The sequence below is a fragment of the Acomys minous genome, assembly GCF_964271855.1.
Source record: "Acomys minous genome assembly, chromosome: 13".
In the NCBI taxonomy this organism is placed as follows: domain Eukaryota; kingdom Metazoa; phylum Chordata; class Mammalia; order Rodentia; family Muridae; genus Acomys; species Acomys minous.
In genome coordinates, this window is record NC_140495.1 from 9,166,146 (window position 1) to 9,189,964 (window position 23,819).

Genomic DNA, 23,819 nt, shown 5'->3' on the forward strand with positions numbered 1-23,819 from the left:
ACACAACTAAAAACAGGTGGTCTGTGGGTTAGACTACCGGCTTCCTCCCCCTGGGGCCGCCTGGCTTGCTTGGTTCACATGCCACTGCTAACGTGAACATATTAGGGCTGAAGTTTGTTTGTTTTTTTTTTTCAGAAATCATCCAGCAAACCAGAATTTCATCAAAATTACACTGAACTTGTCTCATCTAAGCTTCAATTGTAATGCACATATATATATATATATATATATATATATATATATATATACATGTTTAAACCTGTTATAATGAACTAGATGCATGACAGCCAAAATATGGGGAAATTTTTTACATACGTGTTTGTCGGTCTGTGACTGTATTCTGAACTGTGTGTTTAACTGGCAGCCAGAAGAGGGCGCCAGGTGTCCTCGTCTATTGCACCCAACTCTTTTCCTTCAAGGCAGGGTCTCTCCCTGAGTTTGGGATTCATATTTTTCTTGGCTGAGCTGTAAGTCAGCAAGTCCCAGGGATCCTCCTGCCTCTGTGCCCTCAGAGTTAGAGTTACAGACAAGCCTAACTTGTTACGTGGGTGCTGTGATCCGAACTCCGGGCTTCACAATTGTATAGCAATATTCAACTGCCCAGCCATCTCTACACTCTTTCAACCTCGATTTTCAAACATGACAATGATGGGGCTGGAGAGGTGGCTCAGTGGTTAAGAGCACTGGTTGCTCTTGCAGAGGACTCAAGCTCAATGCCCAGCACATGGTGTCTCATAATCATCTGTAAATCCAGTTCCAGGACAACCAAGACCATGGGCAGGTAGTGTACACTCTCTCTCTCTCTCTCTCTCTCTCTCTCTCTCTCTCTCTCTCTCTCTCTCACACACACACACACACACACACACACACACATACACACAGAGATTACATATGTATAAGCAAAACATATACACATTAAATAAATAAATCTTTTTAAAAAGACAGTGAATATCGCATGTTCCTGTGATCGCAAGCTTACATAACCAAGGACTGGCATTAGAGTAGTTTCAGAGCTACGTTAAGAGTCTACTTATCAGACCTCCAGGTAACAAGCAGAGGTCCACACCAATGTCCCTTCTCCCCTAGTCACACATTCACATGACTAAATACTACTCACCAATGCAGCCAGTCAGACAAGACCCAAGGAACACCTGATAATCCTAGCACCATCACCAAGGTTCTCCTCTCAGAGCTGATCTGGTTACCTGGGCAACCCCTTGGGGCCTCCACTTTCCATTGTCAGAGAGTTCTACCAGCTACAAGGAGGCATCGCGGGCAAATCTGGTAAGCCAGCAGGCCCAGTTACCGCACTGTGCCCAAAACACACCAGAAATAAGACTCAGCCTTCGACAGAAAAACAGAAAACTGGAATGTGATGGTACACAGCTGTAATCCTATCACTAGGGAGAAAGAGGCAGGAGGATTGCTGTGAGCTCATGGCCAGCCTTGTTGACTTAGGGAGTGGTTAACAAGCTATAGCTACATAGCAAGGCAAAGTCACTGACAACCCAAAAATGTGTGTGTGTGTGTGTGTGTGTGTGTGTGTGTGTTATATTTTATAGATGTCCATATTATCAGTATTTACATTATTCATAAAATAGTTTACCTTGTTTTATTCTGTCTTCTTATTTCTTATTACATGTAGATGGATGCTATAGCATGTGTGTGAGGCCAGAAAACAGGAGTCAGATCAAAAGGCAGAGCTATTGGGATTGCCAAAATTCCGTTTTTAGACTTTAGATTGTAAGTCTAGTCCAGAATTCTAGGAACCATTTTAAGCAACATGTGCAGGTCAGTAAGACAGCCACAGGGTACAACAGACACATAAAACTCTGTACACTGACTTTTCTCACCTAGTCCACACGTTTGTGTCCATGTAGTAAAACCAGCAAGGCTTTGATCTTAGACTGCTGTATGGTAATTCAGTATCTTAAATATATTATTGTCTGTGCATTAGCATGTTTTCTCATGCATTTTACATTTATCTGTGTGCATCATTCTAACGTAATACATGGCCTTAAATTAAGAATAGGTCTTATCCTAATGGACTTTGCTTTTCTAGGCCCCAACTCCATGGAAATATTTCACACAGAGGTCCCACTGGAAAGGAGAGTTATAGCGCCACTGAAAAACACGGTTTTATAGCTGGGGGAGGGCACTCACACATGTGGGTACACCTGGAGGACAGAGGTTGGCATCCAGATGTGTCCCTCAATTGCCTCACTACCTTTGTTTCTGGCACCAGGTCTCTCGCTGAATCTGCAGCTCCCTGGCGATAGACTGGCTGGCCAGTACCCCCCCTCCCCGCCACCCTGCGCCACCAGGGTTCCCTTGTTTCTGTCCCCCAGAAGCAAGACAAAAGCACGTCATCGCACCTGGGTTCTGGAAATCAAACTCGGGTTGCCCTCGCAAGCACCTCACTAACTGAGCTATCTCCTGTGCCCTTTTTAAACACATCCCCCCCCCCCCCCCCCACTGCTTGACCTGATATGCCGCAAAACCCACCGTCCCAACCCACGGTGGTTCTGAAAGCTTCCTGGCCGGAACGCAGTCTGAGAACGGAGTTGTGCACGAGGGATTCTGAGTGCTTGTGAGAGAATGCCAAGAAAACAAGACAAGTCTTGAGATCTCAATTGCTTCAAAACACAAAATTGTTCTTGGAGTCTGCTTTCGAGCTGCTCCAGTGTGCAGGTAAGAGGGCGTTTACTCCAGCTGTTGTTATCCGTGCTTCTGTGGGGAAACATGCTTTTGCCACATGCGGCTGAATGCCTTACTCGTGTGACACTTCTAACCCTCAGAGGACAAACTGCCTGATGCTCTGAATAAAGTTGGCGACTGCATGAGACTTTAGTCCCCTTATTTTTAGGCCCTGTTCTCGCAGGTTCACACCACCAACAAGAAAAGTAAGCACTTCCTCAGGAAAGTCATCTTTTCATTTCTCAAACTGCTGCTGAAAACACATCTGTCCCTTATGGCAACATCATATCTTGAATCTCCTCCCCTCCTCCCCCCCCCATCTCTCCTAGCAATATCCTATGGGGACGCTGGGCTGTGACCTCTGGTATTTCAATTCTAAAGTATAAACTTTAGATTATAACCACTTAATCTTTTAAACTACCCCATTATTTTCACCATCACTGTGACATTCCATTTAATATTTATTCCATTGCCTTTGGCTGGGTTATTTTTCTCTTATTCCTCTGGTATTTGGGCATATCTGTCTTGTGTATGACCATTTTTCCCCCATTGCTTCAGTGGTCAGAAGTTTATCTTCCCTATACAGCTGGGTTAAAATGCTATTCCATTTTCTCCTAGCTACATCCGAGATAAACTCGGTGTAATTTAAAAAGCAAAGGCCTTTATAGTTGAGAATTAGTGAGTGAGATGTGCCTCGATAGTTTTCAAGGTGGATCTGATGGCATGGAGAAACAGCAGATGCTATAGAAAGGCCTCCTCTCCAGTCAGGAGAAATGGTGACCTCGGCTGCCAGGAACTGAGGCTTTCAAACTGTCCTCCACGCCCTCAGGCTTCCTCAGCTGCCATAATTAGCATTTATACTTCAACAGTCTGTTGGTGGTGTTGGGTTTGCATTCTGAGGCAGGGCCTCACGATGGGGCCCTGGTTTGGCTGGTACTCATTATGTCCCTCCACCAGGAGCTCATGGCGGTCTTCCCAGCTCATCCTCCTGAAGGCTGGCCCTACAACCATAAGCTCCATCGCACTTAAAATTAATTTTGGGGGTGGGAAGAGCTGGCTTAGGGGTTAAGAGTGGCTCAGGTCCTCTGCTCTTCCAGATGACCTGGATTTGGCATCCTAGCACAAGCCCTATAATTTGCGATTCAGAGTAAATGCCCTCTTCTGGCATTGCATCAAAGCACAAGTGCACGCACGCGCGCATGCACACACACACACACACACACACACACACACAGTTAAAGTATTTTCTGAATTAAATTTCTGGCGAAACAAGGTCATCATGTGCAAAAGCAATGACCTAAGACATGTACTGCCACCCAGGCTGTAAAAACCAAACAGGAATGGCTATGGGAATATTTCACCTGAAATTTAAATGGTGCTCTACTTATTCATTACTTATTTATTCATGTCCTTTACTTCTTTTGGATACAAGCCCTCACTATGTTCCTGAAGATGGACAGGAATTCACTATCTGCATGCTTGGACCTCCCAAGTGCTAGGACTGCAGGCATGTGTCATGTCCCACCCCCACTTGAAGGTTATAGTCTCAAAGGACTTGTAAAATGCTTTGCAATGCAGTCTACATGAAAATAAGGCAACAGTGTCATGCCCTGCGGGGTGTTGAATGAGAAATGTCTCTTAGAGGTTCATGAGTTTAAACGTTTGGTCACCGTTGGTGGTACCAGGTTGAGGGGGTATGAAACCTTTAGATCTAGTGCTAGAGGAAGTACATCACTGAGGATGCTTTGAGGGCTTATAACCCCGCCTCTCCCCCTTTCTCTACCCCTCCTCCTCTCTTCTCCCTCCCCGCCCCCTTTCTCTGTCTTTCTCTTCGGTTTTTCAAGAGAGAGTTTCTCTGTGTCGCCCTGTTCTAAAACTTGCTTCGTAGACCAGGTTGGCCCCAAACTCAGAGATCCATCTGCTTCTGTCTCTCGAGTGCTAGGATTAAAGGGCTGCGTCACCAGTGTCTTCTCCTTCTTCTCTTTCTTCTCTTCTCTTCACTCCTCCCTCGGCCCCCCCACACACACACTCACACATATATAAAAAGTGGTCAGCTACCTTCCAGGTCCTGCCAACCCATGCCTTGACTTTCAGTCCATTATGGATTCTAGCTCTATGAAACCCTACACCAAAATAAAATCTTCCATAATTTGTTTTGGTTGTAGTATTTTAATCACACACACACACACACACACACACACACACACACACACACACACATACTCACTCACTCTAAAGCTGAAGAGAAATACAAACAGATTAGATGAAAATGTCAATTTAAAAAACCCTTAAAATCCAAACTGCTAAAGCTGTTCTAGCTTGTGGCACAGAACCTTGGAGCAGCATACTGTTCTATTTGGTATAAATTTGTAGGTTTCCATTTTTTTCTGTGACAGTATGTTGAAAAGGATCTATAAAAATAATGAATAAATAAACGCACTATCCATTATATCAACGTAACAATACAATTAAGCTAAAAGCTTCTTTTGCCTACATATCAAGAGAGTGAGCACTCTCTGAAAATTAAAATGAAATTCTAGGGGCTGGAAAGATCCCTCCATGGTTAAGAGCATTTGTTGCTCCTGTGGCTGACCAAGTACAATTCCCACCACCCACATGGCAGCTCATGATAGTCTATCATTCCAGTTCAGGTGATCTGATGCCCTTTTCTGGCCTCCTTAGGCACTGCACACACATGGTGCACATACATACAGGTAAGCAAAACTCCCACACACATAAATACATCTCAAGTGTGTGTGTGTGTGTGTGTGTGTGTGTGTGTGTGTGTGTGTGTGTGTGTGTGTATTCGTTTTTTTTGAGACAGGGTTTCTCTGTATAGCCCTGGCTGTCTTGGACTTACTTTATAGACCAGGCTGCTGTCAAACTCACAGCGATCTGCCTGCCTCTGCCTCCCAGAGTGCTGGGATTACAGGCATGTACCACCTCACCTGGTTCTAAAATATTTTTAAAATAGAATTCCAACTCTGTACTTTACGTTTTTGAGCAATATGGGGATATATGCACATAAAACTTTTTTTTAATAAGAAAAAAGTCTTTGTTATAAATATCCCGACACAGAAGATTTTGACCAGAATCAGACTGAGGCAGTCTGAGATCAGAACACTGCCTAGCTTCCGACGGTTACAAAGTAAAGCACTATATACATGCGTCGAATGTCTGCCTGCAGGGGGTCATCCTTCCACGAGACAAAGCAAGGGCTCAGCAGCCACATCGAGGGGACAAGCAAGCTGGCCTGGATGGAAGTAAGCTGCAAAGCTGAGCTTTAGCACAAGTCGGGCAACCAGTGCCTACTCCACTCACTTTAACTCAGTCAGCTGCCCTGGGGGCTGCTGGAAAGGGTGCCGTGAACACTAAGGATCCCGTGGCTTCCTGGGGTGGTGGTGCTGGGGGAGGCATCTCACAAGAAGGATAAAACACTGCCTTGGTGCTGAGATGGCAGGTCAGTCAGTCAAGTGCCCGACTAGCAAACAGGAAGCTTCGAGTTCGATCCCCAGCACTGCATAAAACTAAGCATGGCCCCATATACCTACAATCCCAACATTTCACAGCAGAGACAAGGAGATTAGACCAGAATTTCAAGGTCATCCTCAGCTAATAAGTTGAGGCTAGCCCGGATGGCATGAAGCCTTGTCTCAAAAACAAAACCCAGCAAACTCTGGCGTCCGTTTCATCACATGGCTTCCAGGCGAACCCCATGAGTCCCACAAGGCCGGCAATGGCAACTTTATTGTTTATTCCCTTCCAACAACCGTAGAGCCAGTGAGGTGAAGAGGGAGGCAGGAGCTTTCTAAGGACAGCTAAGTCAGCATCAGGACCATGGCTCCTGAGACTCAATCCTTCCCGTGATGCTTTGGTACTCCCCGCATGCGTCCCTCATCTTAGCTCTGAGCAGGAGACTTTACCACAGGCTTGCGGCCTTTGCTTTCTGAGCAAGGATAGATTTGCCTAACCTCCAAACCTGCAACAACCATAATTGTCTTCTCATGACAGAAAAACAGCTGCAAGCAGGTGGCTGGGAGATTACTTCCCCTCTGTACAGGAAAGAAGAGTCATCAGGCCATGGCCATGCCCCCGACCCCCAGCGGGTGGGCATGTAACCTAGGCAGAGCAAGGCCTACCTCTCTGACTTCGTGGAGTTGGCCGGAATACTGACTCTTGGCTCTTCGGGCAGCTGCAGGCGACTTGTGATGTGTGACTGAGACAACACCGGGGGCGCCCGCACTGAGGTGTCTCTGGCTACAGGGAGACGCAGAACTGGGTGTTCCATGGGGGAGCAAAGTGAGGCTTCGGCTGCGGGAGCCTGGCGTAGTCTAGAACAAGCAACAGGCATCAAAACTCAGCAAGTGGCCCAAAGAACGAGACTATTGCCCTCACATGTGTGTGAGCTTTTGGATTTTCCCCCTGATCTGTTTAAAAGGATGCAGGCATCGGGCAGGTCTCACGGCACTGTGTCCGAAACCCACAGGGACCCACTTAAGAAAGATAAAGCCAAGGGGTATTTTAGCCCACATTTTTAATCCCAGTGCCCAGGAGGCAGAGGCAGGAGGGTCTCTGTGAGTTCAAGGCCAGCCTGGTCTACATAGTGAGTTCCAGGATGGCCAGGGCTACACAGTGAAAACCTGTCACAACAAAAATAAATGAATGATATGGCCCCTGAATTGTCCTCCTTAGATCTAATGTCTCCTGCCCTTCACTATGGCCATGAAGGGCCATCTCCCCAGTGCCAGGGATCAGGGTCTCTGCCTCTACACTCACCACTTCCTCTCCCTGAAACTTCCCCATGCCCCAGGGTGAAACACCACCACGGAACCTTCACACTGAGCTTTTAACGTTGTCTGGCCCGGCAGCGCCTCCCTGGCTCTCTCAGACTGTCGGCTTACTATGCTCACTGTCTGGCACTTAGCTCAGAGAGCCTCTCTCACTGGTCTTTAGTTCCCAAAGCCTGGCAGACACCAAGTACTGACTGTAAGTGCTAAATGTTCGCTATACGAATGATTGCGCTACATTCTCCACGCCATGTGTTAGCCAAGTGCCCTACAGAAGCCCGGGTTACTGATGTTAATGAATTTGCAGCCATCACAAAACAAACCTGGATTCATCTGTCAGAGCAAAGACTCCAAACAGAGCAAAGAGGTTTAGAAGGAAGAAGAAAGAGGGGAAATGCCCAGTACAGAAGATGTATAGGCAAGGCCTAACACTTTGAAATCCAAACGCTATGGGGGAAAAAAAATGCCTTGGTAAATCTGGCTACCTAAAAAGTGAAAACTTCAAGGGAACAGAGCAACCACAATTGCCACCTATGAAGTCAAGTGAAAAAAACTAGGGGGTGGGGGCTGGAGAGATGGCTCAGTGGTTTAGAGCACTGCCCTCTTTTCCAGAGGTCCTGAGTTCAATTCCCAGCAACAACATGGTGGCTCACAACTATCTATAATGTGACCTGATGCCCTCTTCGGCAGATAAAGCACTCATATGCAATAAAATAAATTTAAAACAACAACAAAACAACAAAAAACCTCACAAACAAAAAACTAGCGGGGGGGGGGGGGGGGGGGAAGTAAAGCTGTAAATTTTCATTAAATGAGCCCAGATACAAAGCAAGCAAGTTCACAAAACAAAAAAATAAATGACCCTTAAACTGTACCCAAAAAATTTGTCCCACCACACTCACCAACAAAAAAAGGTAAACCCCAAACTAAATTTAAGCAGCGTGTTGCATCCGTCATATTGGCAAACATTCAAATGTTTGAGCACACAGTTGTCAGCAGGGCCTGAGTGTGTGTGGGGGTAAAGGAGACTGGCCTCCCCGAGGATCATGCCTGGCAGATTTGCTCCCAGCATCCTCTCTGAGTTGCTGCAATCCAGGAATCCTCCCAGCAGACCTGCACACAGGTGGGATGCCACGTGTCCCCATCAATAACTGCTGCTAACAGCCTCCACGTCTGCCAGGGTGAGAGGGGCAGCTTACGTAATGAAACACTACTGAGCTATAAGAGGACACTGACGAAGACCTCTCACCATTGACCTTGAGAAAAATTAATTATAAGAGGCAAGATGGAAGCAGCACTGAGTGGCATGCCAAGTTTGTGTGAAAATTAAGGAAGCATTTTCACTATTATTGAAAAACATTCCTTTTAAAACCAAGGGGGGGGGGGGAAACCGAAAGATACACCCACCCACTCTGATCAAGCGGAGGCTTGTTTGATGAGCGCCATGCGTGAAAGAAAGGGGCTTCTTATGACACAGCCTTTTTCATCTCACTTTGAACCATGGGGAGGAATTGCCTGTTCACAAATGTTTAATTCCCAGTGACATTTACATCCTCGCTGCCACCTGTGCACCATTTAGCCTGAGAGAAAGCAGGTAGGTGACAGGCCAGGTCCCATGGTAGAATTATCAAATAAATACTTACTGAATGCCTACTGTGTGCAAGAGACACACAGGCTGCTGGTGTTAGAAGACACACAGGCAGACAGAGGCTGGAGGGATGCATTAGTAGCTAACACCCCTTGCTGCTCTTCCAGAGGACGGCAGGTTCAGGTCCCAGCACCCACTTAAAACTGCCAGTAACTCCAGCTCTGGGGGGATCCAACACCCTATTCTGGCCTCTGTGAGCATCTGCACACATGTGGCATATGCTCATACAAGCTTATGTACATACACATGCATAAAGATAAATCCTAATGAAAAAGACACATAGATAGCAACAATCACACATACACACTTCTCAATTAAGGCAGTTATGGGGGAGGCTGGGAAAGTGGCTTAGTTGGCAGAGCACTTGCCTATAGCCTGCACAGAACCCTGGCTTTGATCTCCAGTGCCACATAAATCAGGTGTGGTGGTACACACCTGTAATGCCAGCACTTAGACAGTACAAACAAGAAGATGAGAAGTTCAAGGCCATCCTCACCTACATAGAAAGTTCAAGTCCAGCCTAGACTACACGAGACAGTGTCTCAAACAAACAAACCAACAAACCCAAGTATGTAACAAGATGCTAATTTGAGAACACAGCTGGAAAAGAAGTGAAGACAAGCTGGTCTTACCACAGAAAGGTGTCCTGAGGCTGAGGCGATAGCTAAGTAGGTAAGAAAGCTGGCTATGCAGGCATGAAAACCAAAGTCCGGCTCCCTAGCACACACTTGAAAGCTGGGTGTAGTGGTGTGTGCCTGCGGCCCAGCTCTTCAGAGCTGGGAGAACGGTTCGGGCTTGCTAGCCAGCCAGACTACCCCAAAAAGAGCAAGCTCTAGGCTCAGTGGGAGACCCTGTCTGAAGGGATTAGGTCAGAGGGGTGAAGCACGTAGTACGGCCTCACGTACTACCCTGTCCATGGCACACATACAGGTATACACAAACGAAGGTGAACACACAGGTGCATACACATAGATGCACGCACACACACATACACACAGGTGCACACACACAGGTGCACACACAGGTGCATACACACACAGATGCACACAGACACACAGGTGCACACATAGGTGCATACATACACAGATGCACACACAGACAGGTGCACACACACAGGTGCACACATAGGTGCATACACACACAGATGCACACACACACAGGTGCACACACACAGGTGCACACACACACAGAGGTACACACAACAATAACAACAACAGCAACGTCCTAAGCTGGGAAACCTGAAGCTTGAATTTGCTGGGGACAACAGGAAGCAAGGAAACAGAACACAGGAGGATCCTGACCGAGGGGTCCCCCTGGCCTGGACCTCAGACCTGGGGACCAGGCACTTTGTAAATAAAGAAGTGGGGTGCGAGGTAGAAACCAGAATTTGGGGTTCCTCTAAAATGCCAAAGGGGTTTGGAAAGGCTCTCGGGGGTCTGATATGCACATAATCAGGAAATACACAGAAATGTGAGCCTGTGTGTGGCTTTAAAATGGCCTTATGTGCAAGCAACCGGTAAAAATGGAGACTAGGAAACGTCATCTTCCCACCCCATCTTTTCATCTGGAGTTTGGAGAGGAAAGAGGCAAGTTCCTAACCCTGTGACAACGGTAACTCTGCTGAAGTATTAAGAGTCTGAGAAAGACACTGGCTGGGAGGGCCACTCTAGACCGACAAACAGCTGAGTCCCCTGGGCTCTGAAGCCAGGCAGACAAGGTTTATTTCTCCAGCCATGCGACCTTGGGTGAGTTACTTAAGCGTTTTCATTAAGCATCAATTTCCTGATCTTTAAAAAAGGAATGATAATATTGACCCTTAAAAGCCACCGTGAAGACGAGGCAGAAAACACTTAGTACAGACCCAACAAGCTGGAGCCCCGCAGCACAGGCTCATTTCTTCAGATGATTTAAAAGTTGATCAGTGAAGGGAGTATTGATTTTTTTTTTTAATGTTAAGAAGTTGCTTAGTAGCCAGAAGTGGTGACTCACACCTATAATCCCAGCACACAGGGAGGCAGAGGCAGGTGGCTCTCTGTGAGTTTGAGGCCAGCCTGGTCTACAAAGTGAGTCTAGGACAGCCAAGGCTACACAAAGAAACTCTCCCTCAGAGGAGGAGGAGGAGGAGGAGGAGAAGTTGTTGCTTAGTACAAAATCATAGCAGCCACTAACTTTCACAGTGGTGTTGAAAACCAAAATATAATTTAGTGTTTACATGGTCAGTGAGTAGATATCAAAACTATAAAATATACACATATATGTAAATTAGATACATACATAGATACCCTTTTTTTTTTTTTTTTTGAGACCGGGTCTCATGTAGCCCAGGCTGGCCTCAAACACATTATGTAGCTAAATATTACCTTGAATTTCTGATCTTTCACCACTTAAGTGCTGAGGTCATAGGCATAAGCCACCACACCAGGTTATGTTGTCCTAGGCTTGGTCAGAGCTTCACACCTGCTAGGCAAGCACTCTACAACCTGAGCCGTCTCCCCAACCCCTATTTTGCCAAATTTTGAGTAGAAATGAAGACACAGAAAAAAAAAAAAATCAAAGAGTTCATCACTTGGGAACCTCAAGAATTCAAGACCAGAAGAGATGGTGGCTCAGTGGTTAAGAGCACTTGCTGCTCCCGCAGAGGACCTGGGTTCAGTTCCCCCGTGACCATAGGGTGGCTCAGGGTTGTAACTTCAGCTCCATGGGATCCAATAACCTCTTCCGGTATCTATCGGCACCAAGCACACACAAGGTACACAGATACTTAAGCATGCATTTACACACCTGCAACAGCATTGTCTGGCACTCTGTGTTTGATTGTTAACTATGTTGCTCCCCGACATCTGCTTTGTGCCTTTTAATGTACCCCAAGTATTGCTATGTAACCTTGCCTCCCTGACTGGCTGAATAAGAAGGCCTACACCTGGGCAGGGCAGGAGGAAGGGGCGGAGCGAAAGCTCACGGATGTGTGGGACAGAGAGGATCTTGGGAACCAGAGACAGGAACCGGAGGAGAAGGAAGACAATCACCAAGGGATAGGAAAAAGCCCCAGGGGCTAAGAGGAGGAACTCTGAAATTCAACACGGGAAGAGGTGGCCCAGAGGATCAACAACCAGCAAGTATTTTGGGATTATGGGCAGGAGGTAGCTCAGACAGAAATTATTACAAGCAGATGGCATGGGACGGAGGCTGGGAGATAGGGGAAGGTACTTTAGAGGGTGACATCTGCCATGCCCCAGGTGAAATAGGGCTATTCTAAAATATGCCAGGTGTCTGTGTCTTTATTGATTGTGAAAGCAATAGATAATGCCACTGTGATAATTCTAAGCCTAACAACCTTTGAAATAACAACACACACACACACACACACACACACACACACACGAGTCCAAGCCAGTCCACGCTACATGAGGTCCTGCCTCAAAATTCAACCTTGATCAAAATGAGCTACAGGAACATTACCTTCTACCCTAATCATTTTACTTGGAAAAAAAAAATATCAGAAAGGAAGACAGCTACCCGGTTCTCAGCGCCTTTCCCACGACGGTGTCACCATACCTAGCTTACCCCGGAGGTCAAGCCCTTCCCCTGCAGACAGCTAATCCCTGTGCTATTACTTAGTTCATGGCTGCCACTTGACTCCACAGACAGAAAAAGGAAACCTCCCCAAACAAGCACCTTCTACTTTTGCTAACTGCGGGATCCTCATGGTGGTATTCACACTGGGGCTTTCTCTAAGGGGGCACGTAAGCAAGATTCTCAGAGGATAGATCTCATGGGTAAGCGGGGAAAGTGTGTGTGGCAGGAGAGCTAGCAAACTACAGCCACTGTAAATGAACAAGGCTTCATTCTAAATGCCACAAACATGTATCCCTGCCCTGCTCCTAATTTAAAATCAAATATTAACAGTCTGGGGGGAACAACATGGCAGGGGTTGGTTGCAAATATTTACACTTCAACTAGGGCAACCAGAAATGCCAAAGCAAGCCATCTGGGAAATTCTGAGTCAAGAGTGAAGGCTCCTAGAAGAATCGCCCCTGGGTCCTGTCACGAGAGGTTCTGCAGGTTTGCTGCATCCCTGCCCTCAGTAAAACACGCGCCGGCCTGAAGGTGATGGCATCAAAAATAGTGGGCCCAGGTGAAGGGAAGAGCTGATGGCTAGAGCTGCCTAGGCCTCCAACGTACAAGCATTCGCACAGCTGCGTCTCTCCTATGTTCCTGACTGACTCCTAACCTAGAGTTGCAGAAGGAATGCTCTCCAGCTGTTGCTCTCCCTCTCCCTCACATACCCCCTAGCGAAAATGGCATAGTGGGAAGATACACCGGGAAGGAGAAAGGAATTGGCATCACATTAATAGAAAAAGGGTCCAAGCCTCAGCTGTTGGACGTTCCTGGGGGTGGGAATATTGACTGTCAAATTGGCAGGACCTAGAACCCACTAGAAGACAGACCTCCAAGCATGCCCGTGAGGGCATTCCTAGATGAAGGTAGGGAGAGCCGCCCCAGGCATTGGCGACACCATCCCCCAGGCTCGAGACTCTGAGTGAGAAGAGAAAGCGAGCTAAACACTAATGTTCATTCTCTCTACTTCCTGACTGTGGGTGACCAGCTGCTTCCTGCTCCCCACTGCCAAGGACTATGCATACCCTAAAACCATGAGCCAGACCCTCAAACCGTGAGCCTGACCTTCAGCCTGTGAGCCAGACCCTCTAACTGTGAGCCAGACCCTCAAACCATGAGCCAGACCTTCAAACCACGAGCCAGACCTTCAAACTATGAGCCAGACCCTCAAACCATGAGTTAGACCCTCAAACCATGAGCTACAGTAAACCTTTCCTTCCTTAAGTTGCCTTTGTCACAGCAGTGAGAAAGCAACCAATGGCCCCATCTGGGAAAGCTGAGATCCACAGCACTGGGCCATATCCAGAGGCTGCTCAGTGACACTCTCTAGAAAAGTCATTTAACACAGTGAGAGGGCGAGGCAGGCATTAAGGAACACATTTCCCCAGGTGATGGCCGGCTCGGGCAAAGCCAGGCTCCATCTCTTGCAAGATGAGTAACCCAGGAAAGGAGCCTGGGTGCTTCTATTTCTAAAGTCGACCCTGCCTCCCTCACAGGATAGTTGGAGAAGAAAACGTACGAAAGAGTGTGATGCTAAGTGACATGGGAAGAAAGAATCCATCCTTTGTGGTAAAGTCAGGCTTCCAAGTACCACTAACCGTGGACGTTCATGTTCTATGAATCAGACACACAGAGCGACACTGAGGTGACTGTAGGTAAACTGATAATAAAAATAAGAAATCATCACAGATACTGGCAAGGGCTCAGGAAGGGAGGCTGGGCTTCTCTTGGGAGATATGTAAGTTAGTGTGGCTACTGTGAAATCAGGTGCTGGGGGCAGGGAGGCGCTCAAGAGGCTAAAAACGGAGTTCAAATATGAGCCAGCTCTGCCAGTCTGGGCTATGCGTTCAAGGGAATCACACAGGTCACCACAAGGCTACTTGCGCATGCACACTTACGGTTGCACTGTTCACATATGCCGTGTGGTGAGAGCAGCCCAGATGCCTGCCAACAGCTGCATGGGGCAAAGAAAATGTGACAGATACACAATAGAATAGTATTCATCCATTTAAAAAAAAGAACGAACGATACTGTCACTTGCAAGAAAATGGATTATCATGTGTAGTGGGATGGGTCTGACTCGCACAAACCTTACGGGGTTTCTCTCATATGTGGAACCTACCGAGAGGGAGGGGCAAGGTGGGGACGTGAAGTGGGGTTATTACAGCAGAGGAGGGAAGCCAGCAGAAGGTAGAGCAGAGGAGAGAAGGTGATGGAGGGATTTGATATAGTCAACGTACTGTGAACTCACATGGAAACGCCATGGTGAGATCCACTGTTTGCTACAAGGCTTAATTGTAAAAACATTTTTAAACGTTATAAAAACCAATGAGCCCACGATGTGGCAGACAGGTGATGAATTTAGAAAAGCAATCCTCTGTGCTTGGAGCAGCCAAGCCGAAAACACAGTACAGAGTGGGGCGTCAACCACCGCAGCAGCAAGAACTATGGTAACCCAGGACCTTTAGGCAGAAGGATATTTGCATCTGGGAAAGTCAGTCGGTGAAGAACCAAGAGTGTGGAATCACCTATGCCAGGTGATGAACTGGGCAGCCGTGGTGTGACGATGCCAGCCCCTCCCCCGACCCCCAGGTCATTCCATGATTAGTCTAGTGAAAATCCTACTGGGGTTTTTTTTTTTTTCTTTTACTTCAGTAAGTCAGTGAGCTTATTTTTATGAACAAAAGAACCAATGTTCTTGAAAAGACAAGTTAATGTAGAAAAAGGAGAGAAAGGGGGAAGGGACTCACTCCATCAGATACAAATATTAATAAAGCCATGGTGAACACACATGCACACACACTATGTATGATCTAAACATTTCTGCCTGAGCTACCCTGTTGTAATTGCAACCTGTTGTTATGCTTCAAAAAATAAAACCAAGACCCCACACATCTGACAAATAGCAACCTGGGGAAGAAAGGCTTTATGTCAGCTTATACTTCTGGGTCACAGTCCGTCACTGAGGGAAGCCAGGGCAGGGGCTGGGAGCAGAGCCATGGAGCAATGCTGCTTGCCGCCTCAAAAACTCATGGTACCAGCCACAGTTACCAATCAAGACGACTCCTCATGGTCACAGGGCCCCCAACAGAGACACCCTTCATAGGTGACTCTAGACTATGTCACATTGACAGTCACAGCTAATGAGGATATGCCCAATATAAGCAGTAAAAATCCTAACTTGGGGGTGCTGCTGCTGGGAGGAGACTGGGGGGCCGGGCTTACTTCTCACTAAAGGTGAGTTACTCTTCAGCTAGGCCCATAAGGTGGCTGCAGGCTTTCCACCCTCCGCCCCTAGTGTCTGAGCTAGCCATGTGGGGAAAGGGGACTTTTCAGTCCCATGTCTCATAGAGCACCTAAGTCTCAAGAACCAGAGCGATCTGCTGTTAGGATTAAGACACTTTACATTTTTACACTGGTTTTTAAAGAAATTACTCATAAGCATAGAAGCCAGGCTTAATGGACCACATGCTTACAGACGTCAGAGACAAAAACAGGACACACTAGTCACCTGACTCTGTAGATGCTGGCCACAAATCCTGCTTCCTGTCTTAGGGCCTCCTCTAAAGGATGACGACTCAGCAGCCAGGCAAGGACCATGTCTACCTACACAGCAATTACCGTGTAGCTACGGGTCCAGGACTTCGTCTCGCAAGGGCTATGGATATGGTAACACCTTGTGATGGTCCCTTCCTGTCTCAGAGTTTTCATTTGTTTGTTTTTGTTTTTAAAGATTTATTTATTTATTATGTATACAGTGTTCTGCCTGCATATATGCCTGAGCACCAGAAGAGGGCACTAGATCTCATTATAGATGGTTGTGAACCACCATGTGGTTGCTGGGAATTGAACTCGGGACCTTTGGAAGAATAGACAGTGCTCTTAACCTCTGAGCCATCTCTCCAGCCCCCAGTCTCAGTTTTAACCACTGCCCTGGCCCTATGAAACAAGTCAGAAAACATCAATGCTTGGGCCTCGAGAGATGCTCAGTGGCTAAGAGTGCATAGTGTGTTCATAAAACACCTGGGTCCAATCCCCAGTACCTAAGTTGGGCAGTTCATAAGTGCCTGTAATTGCAACTCCATGGCATCTGACTCCCTCTTTTGTCCTCCTCAGGAACCACATCCATGTGAGCATGCGTGCACATGCACTCTCCCCTCCTCAGGAGGTATCACAAGATCAGTTATACACAAACACAGAGTCCTAGACTACAATCTGGTACAACATTAGCTAACACAGTATCCTGGGGTTAAACATGTATCCAGTGAGCGTACATGCCGCCTGAATTGTAGATAACAAAAATATAACAGACAAACGTCCCAGCATCGTGGAAACAGCTCTCCAAAGAAAAGGGTAAATCGGTCAAACATACGATGTTTTTAGGTATCACACCATAAAGGAGGGGCTGATACAGCACAGCTGGGTTGCTCAGTGTCACATGGGTAGCCATGGAAGATCTCAGGAGATGAGAATATTTGGTTCCAGACTGAGATGACAGGGGCTGGATACATGACAGTCAAAGGTCAAAGTTAGACCCCCATAATCCACTTAGGTGCCAGGTGGGTGTGGTGGCATGCCCAAGGAGAGGGGATGGGGTCCCCAGAGCAAGCTGGCTAACATGGCCATATAGGTAAGCCACAGGTTTCACTGAAAGACCTCCTTTGCCTCAATAAGCAAGGCAAACAGTGATAAAGGATGATCTCAGACATCAGCCTGGAGCCTACACACACACACACACACACACACACACACACACTCACATGTGTCTAGACACATGCATGCATACACACAATTTTTTTTTTTTTTTGGTTTTTTGAGACAGGGTTTCTCTGTGTAGCCTTGTCTGTCCTGGACTTGCTTTGTAGACCAGGTTGGCCTCAAACTCACAGCGATCCACCTGCCTCTGCCTCCCAAGTGCTGGGATTAAAGGCGTGCGCCACCACGCCCGGCTATCATACACACAATTTTTAAAAAGGTCTAGGATCCACCAAGAACTGTACCTTGCTAGCCAAGGACAAACAACCCCAGGAGAAATTCAACCGATGCAAAGGCCCTGGGGTGAGCTGCCCCAGAAGTTTCTGAAGAAGAGGGGGGGTGTAACAAAGGAAGCAAGCGAGGCACAGATCAGGACACAGGACGTGAGGTCAGACAGAGGATGGACGGGAGAGGCCAGTTTTGCCGAGAACGGAACTGGAGGACCAGCGTGCTTAGCACTCTATTAGGACAAGCTCCTGCACATCCCGAGCCCTTGCAACCCCAGACCGTGTACCACTGTCTTAAATTGAAAATACAGACCAGCCAGGTGTGGTGGTGCACACTTTTAATCCTAGCACTCGGGAGGCAGAGGCAGGCGGATCGCTGTGAGTTTGAAGCCAGCCTGGTCTACAAAGTGAGTCTAGGACAGCCAAGGCTACACAGAGAAACCCTGTCTCAAAAAAAAAAAAGAAAAGAAAGAAAGGAAGGAAGGAAGGAAGGAAGGGGAGGGAAGGGAAGGGAAGGAGGAAGGAAGGAGGGGAGGGAAGGGAAGGGAAGGAGGGAGGGAAAAACTACTGGCCATTGCCAGGCGGGCCTGAAAAGCTGGGATCACTGAGGGCTGACACAGAAACTGGGACAGGGAGCCAATTAGAACAGCATCTTCCAGGAAGCTTTTCCTCAGGACCACATTCAGGTATTAAACTGTTATTTGTGTACAATTCATGAATAACTACACAGCATGCATTACCTGTGCTGGGTCATTTTCATGACAAAACTGCATTAGCCTTCCTCTGGAGGTGGGCAGTTCTTGATTTACCCCAGCCTCCACCCTTTCTGCTGTCTCACAGCATCGACCCAGAAGGTATTTTACACCAGAAATGAATCACAGGGCAAAAGGCGAAATGCACACCCAGGAATCCTATAACCTCTTCCTCTGCCACTCAAGACAAAGAGGCTTCTGGTTTATGGTTAAGCCTCAGTCTCCCACCACAAGGTCAAACCAGCAAGGGGAGGGAGAGCCCAGTGCAGTGCTAAGGCCGATGGATTCAGAGAGGAGCGAATTTGATTTTCTTCGAATCGATAACTCATTTGTGACTGAAGGCACGCCTGTCCTTAGAGATCATTATCTCCTCCCCAAATGCTCAGGCACACGTCTCGAAGCTCAGAGAGACGCCTCTACGTGTGCTTCAAAATATTTAGTGCTAAGAAGGAAAGAAAGGGAAAAAAGTCCCACTGTGGACAGCGTACTCGGACGGGAGCTGTGGACAGAGTCCTGTGGAATCTAGGCAGGGGGCGTCATTGACACTAAGACAGGGTTCTGGTTGCTGGTGCAGTGACGGCACAGGTAGGAAAACCTACTGACCGGCTGGAAAGATGGCTCAGTTGGCAAAGCGTCTGCCTTGCAGATTTGAGGATCTGAGTTCCATCTATGGAACCCATGTGACAAGCCAGGCGTGGTAGCAAGGGCTCGGGACAGGACCTCTGGGGCTCCCCGGGCAGCCAGCCTGCTTGCTGAAGTTCCAGGCTACTGAGAGACCCTTTCTCAAACAAAAATTGGAAGGCACCTGAGGAGTGACACCCAGAGTTTGTTCTCCGACTCCCACATGCATGCACATGTGTGTGCACCCAGATGAACATGCATGCTCACACATATACACACAAATATGCCAGTGACTCGGCTCTGCACAGGGGAGCTTTACTGGCTCCGTGGGCAGAGCCACAGGAGGGTCTAAAGATCTTTAAGCCCACATGCCAGTGAGGTGTTTTTCCTAAAACTGCTGTCATCCAGAACCTTCCAAGCCTTGCATATCTACCTTGCTTTCTATTTCTTTTGAAGGTTTCTTTTGAGATATGATCTTCCAAGGTAGCCGAGGCTGAACTTGAATTAATGACAATCCTCCTGCCTCAGCTTCCTGAGTGCTTTGGGAATTCCCCAGGCATGTAGCACAATGCCTATCTCCCCATTCCTGGTTCTGTTGCCCTTTTCATACAAACTCTATGGTTATACTAAGTGGTTGCCTTCTGCCTGAACTCTTTCTCTCTGAGGCATTCCTTCTCAGGGCAGGAAAAAACAGTGGGCTGGCTTGATATGTTAGTTAGCATACTGTAAGAGTGGTTTATCAGCTGGGTGTGGTGGTGCAAGCCTTTAATCCCCGCACTCGGGAGGCAGAAGCAGGAGGATCTCTGTGAGTTCGCAGACAGTCTGGTCTACAAAGCAAGTTCAGGACAGCTAAGACACAGAGAAAGCCTGTCTCAGGGGTGGGGGGGGGTGGGAGGGATGGGGGGGCAGCAGGGGGTGGGTAGTGGTTTATCTTAAAGGCACAGAGGAGTTTGGGACTTTTAAGAATCCTAAATCCAGACACAGAACCCGTGAGTACGTAGGTAAGTTAAAATACTTAGTTTGCTTTTAACTCAGTTCTGACTTGCAAAGGAAATAGATCAGCCTCCTGAGACCTCGCCATCCCACTCCTAGAACGGGAGGCATGCCTGACTTGAGGCCTGGCCCTCTCTGTTCTAGTCAGGAAATGGTGGATCCGGCACATTAAGGAGGTACCACAAAGGTGCTGGTGTGAAGACTCGCCACAGGCACTGACTGGATCTCTACGATGTGTGTGTGTGTATGTGTGTGTGTGTGTGTGTGTGTGTGTGTGTGTGTGTGTGTGTGTGTGTAAGGGGCCCCCAAGACTTCCCCAGCCTTTCTACTTGTGAGCCTTCTCACCTAAGACATTTTATCTGACCATGGCAGACAAGCACATAAAATACACACAAATCAAACCTTTGCTGATAATAAATCGCAAACAAGTTTGCTTTAAAATAATTCTGTAGGGGCCAGGCGTGGTGGCACACACCTTTAATCTCAGCACTTGGGACACAGGGGCAGGTGGATTGCTGTGAGTTTGAGGCCAGCCTGGTCTACAAAGCGAGTCCAGGACAGCCACCGCTAGCCCTGTCTAGAAAAAATAAAAACAAACAAACAACCCACAATTCTGTATTATACAAATAATTTTACCATTTATCAAATAATAAAGTAAATCTGCATATTAACAGGCTAGCTGCACTTGCTTAATGACATAAAGAATTAAACATTAGCTAAATATTTGATATTGTGGGACACAGAGCACCATCTGATGTTCTGATTTTGTAAGTTCCAACTCGGGCTGGAAAGATGGCTCAGAGGTTCCGGCTCAGAGTTTAAGAGCACTGACTATTCTTCCAGAGGTCCTGAGTTCAATTCCCAGCAACCACATGGTGGCTCACGGCCATCTATAATGGGATCCGATGCCCTCTTCTGGCCTGCAGGTGTACATGCAGGCAGAACACTGTATACATAATAAATAAATAAATCTTTTAAGTGTTACTTCTGAGAATTAACACTTCAGTTTTTAAAAAAAATGAAAGAAGTGTATAGTTACTCAGTGGTTTAGAGCATAGGCTGCTCTTCCTGAGAACTTGGGTTTGAGTCTCAGCACCCACATGACCGTCTGCAACTGTCTGTAGCCCCAGTTCCAGGGACGCCAATGCCCTCTTCCGGCCTCCATACATACCCACACACCTACACATGTGTATACACACACACATAAGTAAGATAAACCTTTATTCCAGAAGTGGCTTTGGCTCACAAATGTTTATAGGAGGCAGCTCATCTCTGGGCTAAAGGCTGACTGTCCCTTAGTCAAAATGCCTGGAACCAGACATAGTTTAGATTTTAGACTTTTCCCAGATGTTGGAATATCTGCATATACACAGGGATTTATTCCAAGCCTAAGCAGAAAATGTATTACTCCTATACACATCATGCCTTGAGTCTAGAGGGAATATAACTTTCTATGTTTTTAGTATATTGGTGTGTGTGTGTGTGTGTGTGTGTGTGTGTGTGTGTAGGAATACATATGTTCTTGTAATATGACTGCATGTGTAAGAACTGCATACATGTGTGCACATCCATGCAGAGGTCAGGAGTCAACCTCAAGTGTCGTCATTCCTCAGGTGTCATCCATCTTTGGGCTTCCGTTTTTTGTTGTTGTTGTTGTTGTTGTTGTTGTTGTTGTTGTTGTTTTTGCTGCTGTTCATAAGCCCCCTCAGCACGTGGCTGACAAGTGCACACCACCACACCAGTTTCTGAAGGTTGAATTCACATATACGTTACAAACTGATCCATCTTTCCAACCCAGCAAACCTGCATTCTGGCTGGAGCCTGCGGTCAGACGGAAACATTTCCAGCTGATTCTACTGCATTCGAGAAGTTTCAGGTTCAGGAGCACGTTGGGCTTGAGACTAGATATACTTTCATCTGTCATGCTAAAGACAGCCTGGTCCATGAAAGACGTACAGGGAGGCTGCTGGGCTTTCCCCAAATGCAGCGGGCCCCACCCTGCTAGGTGTCCCTGAGGCAGTACGTCACTGTCACCACAGCTGCTGGAGCACTCCAAGGAGAAAATTGAACGCTTATCGCTCCCTGCATGGTGGAACAGAAGAGATTTTTCTTCATTTCCTCTTGTCCTCAAAGATGAGACTGTTGAAGACTCCAAATTATTCATGTTTTAAAGGGAATTTCATCTTGTGTTAAAATCTAATTGGTTTGCACAGCTTTCCTAGGCGTGGGAGGCATGAGCCTGCTGCATCACCTGACCTCAACAGTAATAAGAAATGGGGGGAAAGCCAAGGATACAGGGAAGCTGAGGGGATGGGCTGGACTGTGACATGCATGAAGACCTAAGATTGATCCCCACAATCCACATATATAACAATAATAATAGTATATTTAAATATTTGTCACAACAGTTGGAAAATCATACACTACACAAAGATCTATGTTCAAATCCCAAACACTCAGGTAAAGAAGGTTTTTGTTTGTGGTGCTGTTTATTTTGTTGTTGATGTCACTGTTGTTGTTGTTGTTGTTTCGCCCAAGTCAGGATCTCTCTGTGTATCCTTGGCTGTCCTAGACTCTCTTTGTAGACCAGGCTGGCCTAGAACTCACAGAGATCCACCTGTCTCTGCCTCCTGAGGTGCTGAGACTACAGGCGTGTGCCACCATACCTGGCTAAGTTAAGAAATCTTCCTTTGTTGGTTTGTTTTTCGAGACTGGTTTCTCAGTGTAGCTATGGCTGTCTTGGACTCAAACTCACATCAATCGTCTGCCTCTGCCACCATGCCCAACAAGTAAAGAAATCTTAACAGGCCACGCACACCTGTACCAGCACTGTGACGAGTAGACAGAAGATGACCTGGGTCTTGCTGGCTGCTAGCCAAGCTCCTGGTGCAGTGACAGACCCTGCCTCAAGGGGACATGACAGAGAATTATAGGGCAGGACACATGACGGCCTCTCCTCTGGCTTCCGCACGGACACACTCACGCGGGTGTTTATGTGTGCGTGCAGCAGGACAGAATGACAGAAGTAAACGAGAGGCGAGTGGTGCCTGAGCACTGACATCCAGGATTACCCTCCGGCCTCAGCACACACCTACACCCGCACAATGTGCATCCTTACGGAAGCACACGCACACAAAGAAATAAGCGGATAAGCACCTGGAGAGATGACGGAGCAGGGAAAGGTACCTACCACCAAGCCTGACAACCTGGGTTCAATCACCACACAGAAGCTGTACACACACACACACACACACACACACACACACACACACACACACGAGGGGGAGACATTTTTAAAAGCCTCAGTAGAACAGGAATACACTTATCTTTCCAGAGCCAGGTAGAAAGAACTTATTCTTGAGGCCTTGGGGACTGAGAGGCTTCAGATGATTATTCAAAGGGGTGGGGACCACAGAGGTGGCTTCATCCTCTAGAGCCAAATCTGAATTCCAGAGGCCATGGAGGCAGCTTGGTACAGAGGACACCAGGCCTTGCCTTTCCATCTGCCTGCTGCTTTCCGGAAGCCAGTTTGGAAGATGGGGAGGGGGGGCAGGGGGAGGGACAACCCTCAGGCAAGGTTCAAGGGCGAGACGGAATGGGCACCCACAGGCAACTTTTGATCAGTGAAGTCGGGAGCAGACAGGTATATAACAGCACCCCATCTGTCCATGGGTGGAGATCGGGGTGCACACTCTACAGCGGTGGTTCTCAACCTTCCTAA

The 23,819-nt window shown here is 47.3% G+C and overlaps 1 protein-coding gene across 2 annotated transcripts in view; it reads right to left on the reverse strand.

The window, feature by feature from the left end:
* OSBPL10 (oxysterol binding protein like 10) overlaps positions 1–23,819 on the reverse strand; it is a 242,041-nt gene that overhangs the window by 110,186 nt on the left and 108,036 nt on the right. Inside the window, exon 4 of one of the 2 annotated variants that reach the window (XM_084754537.1) lies at positions 6,837–7,028. The exons of the other annotated variant lie outside the window; for it this stretch is intronic. Within the exon in view, the coding sequence (XP_084610663.1) occupies positions 6,837–7,028 (192 nt within the window). The remainder of the gene's footprint in view (positions 1–6,836; positions 7,029–23,819) is intronic. 2 annotated transcript variants of the gene reach the window in all.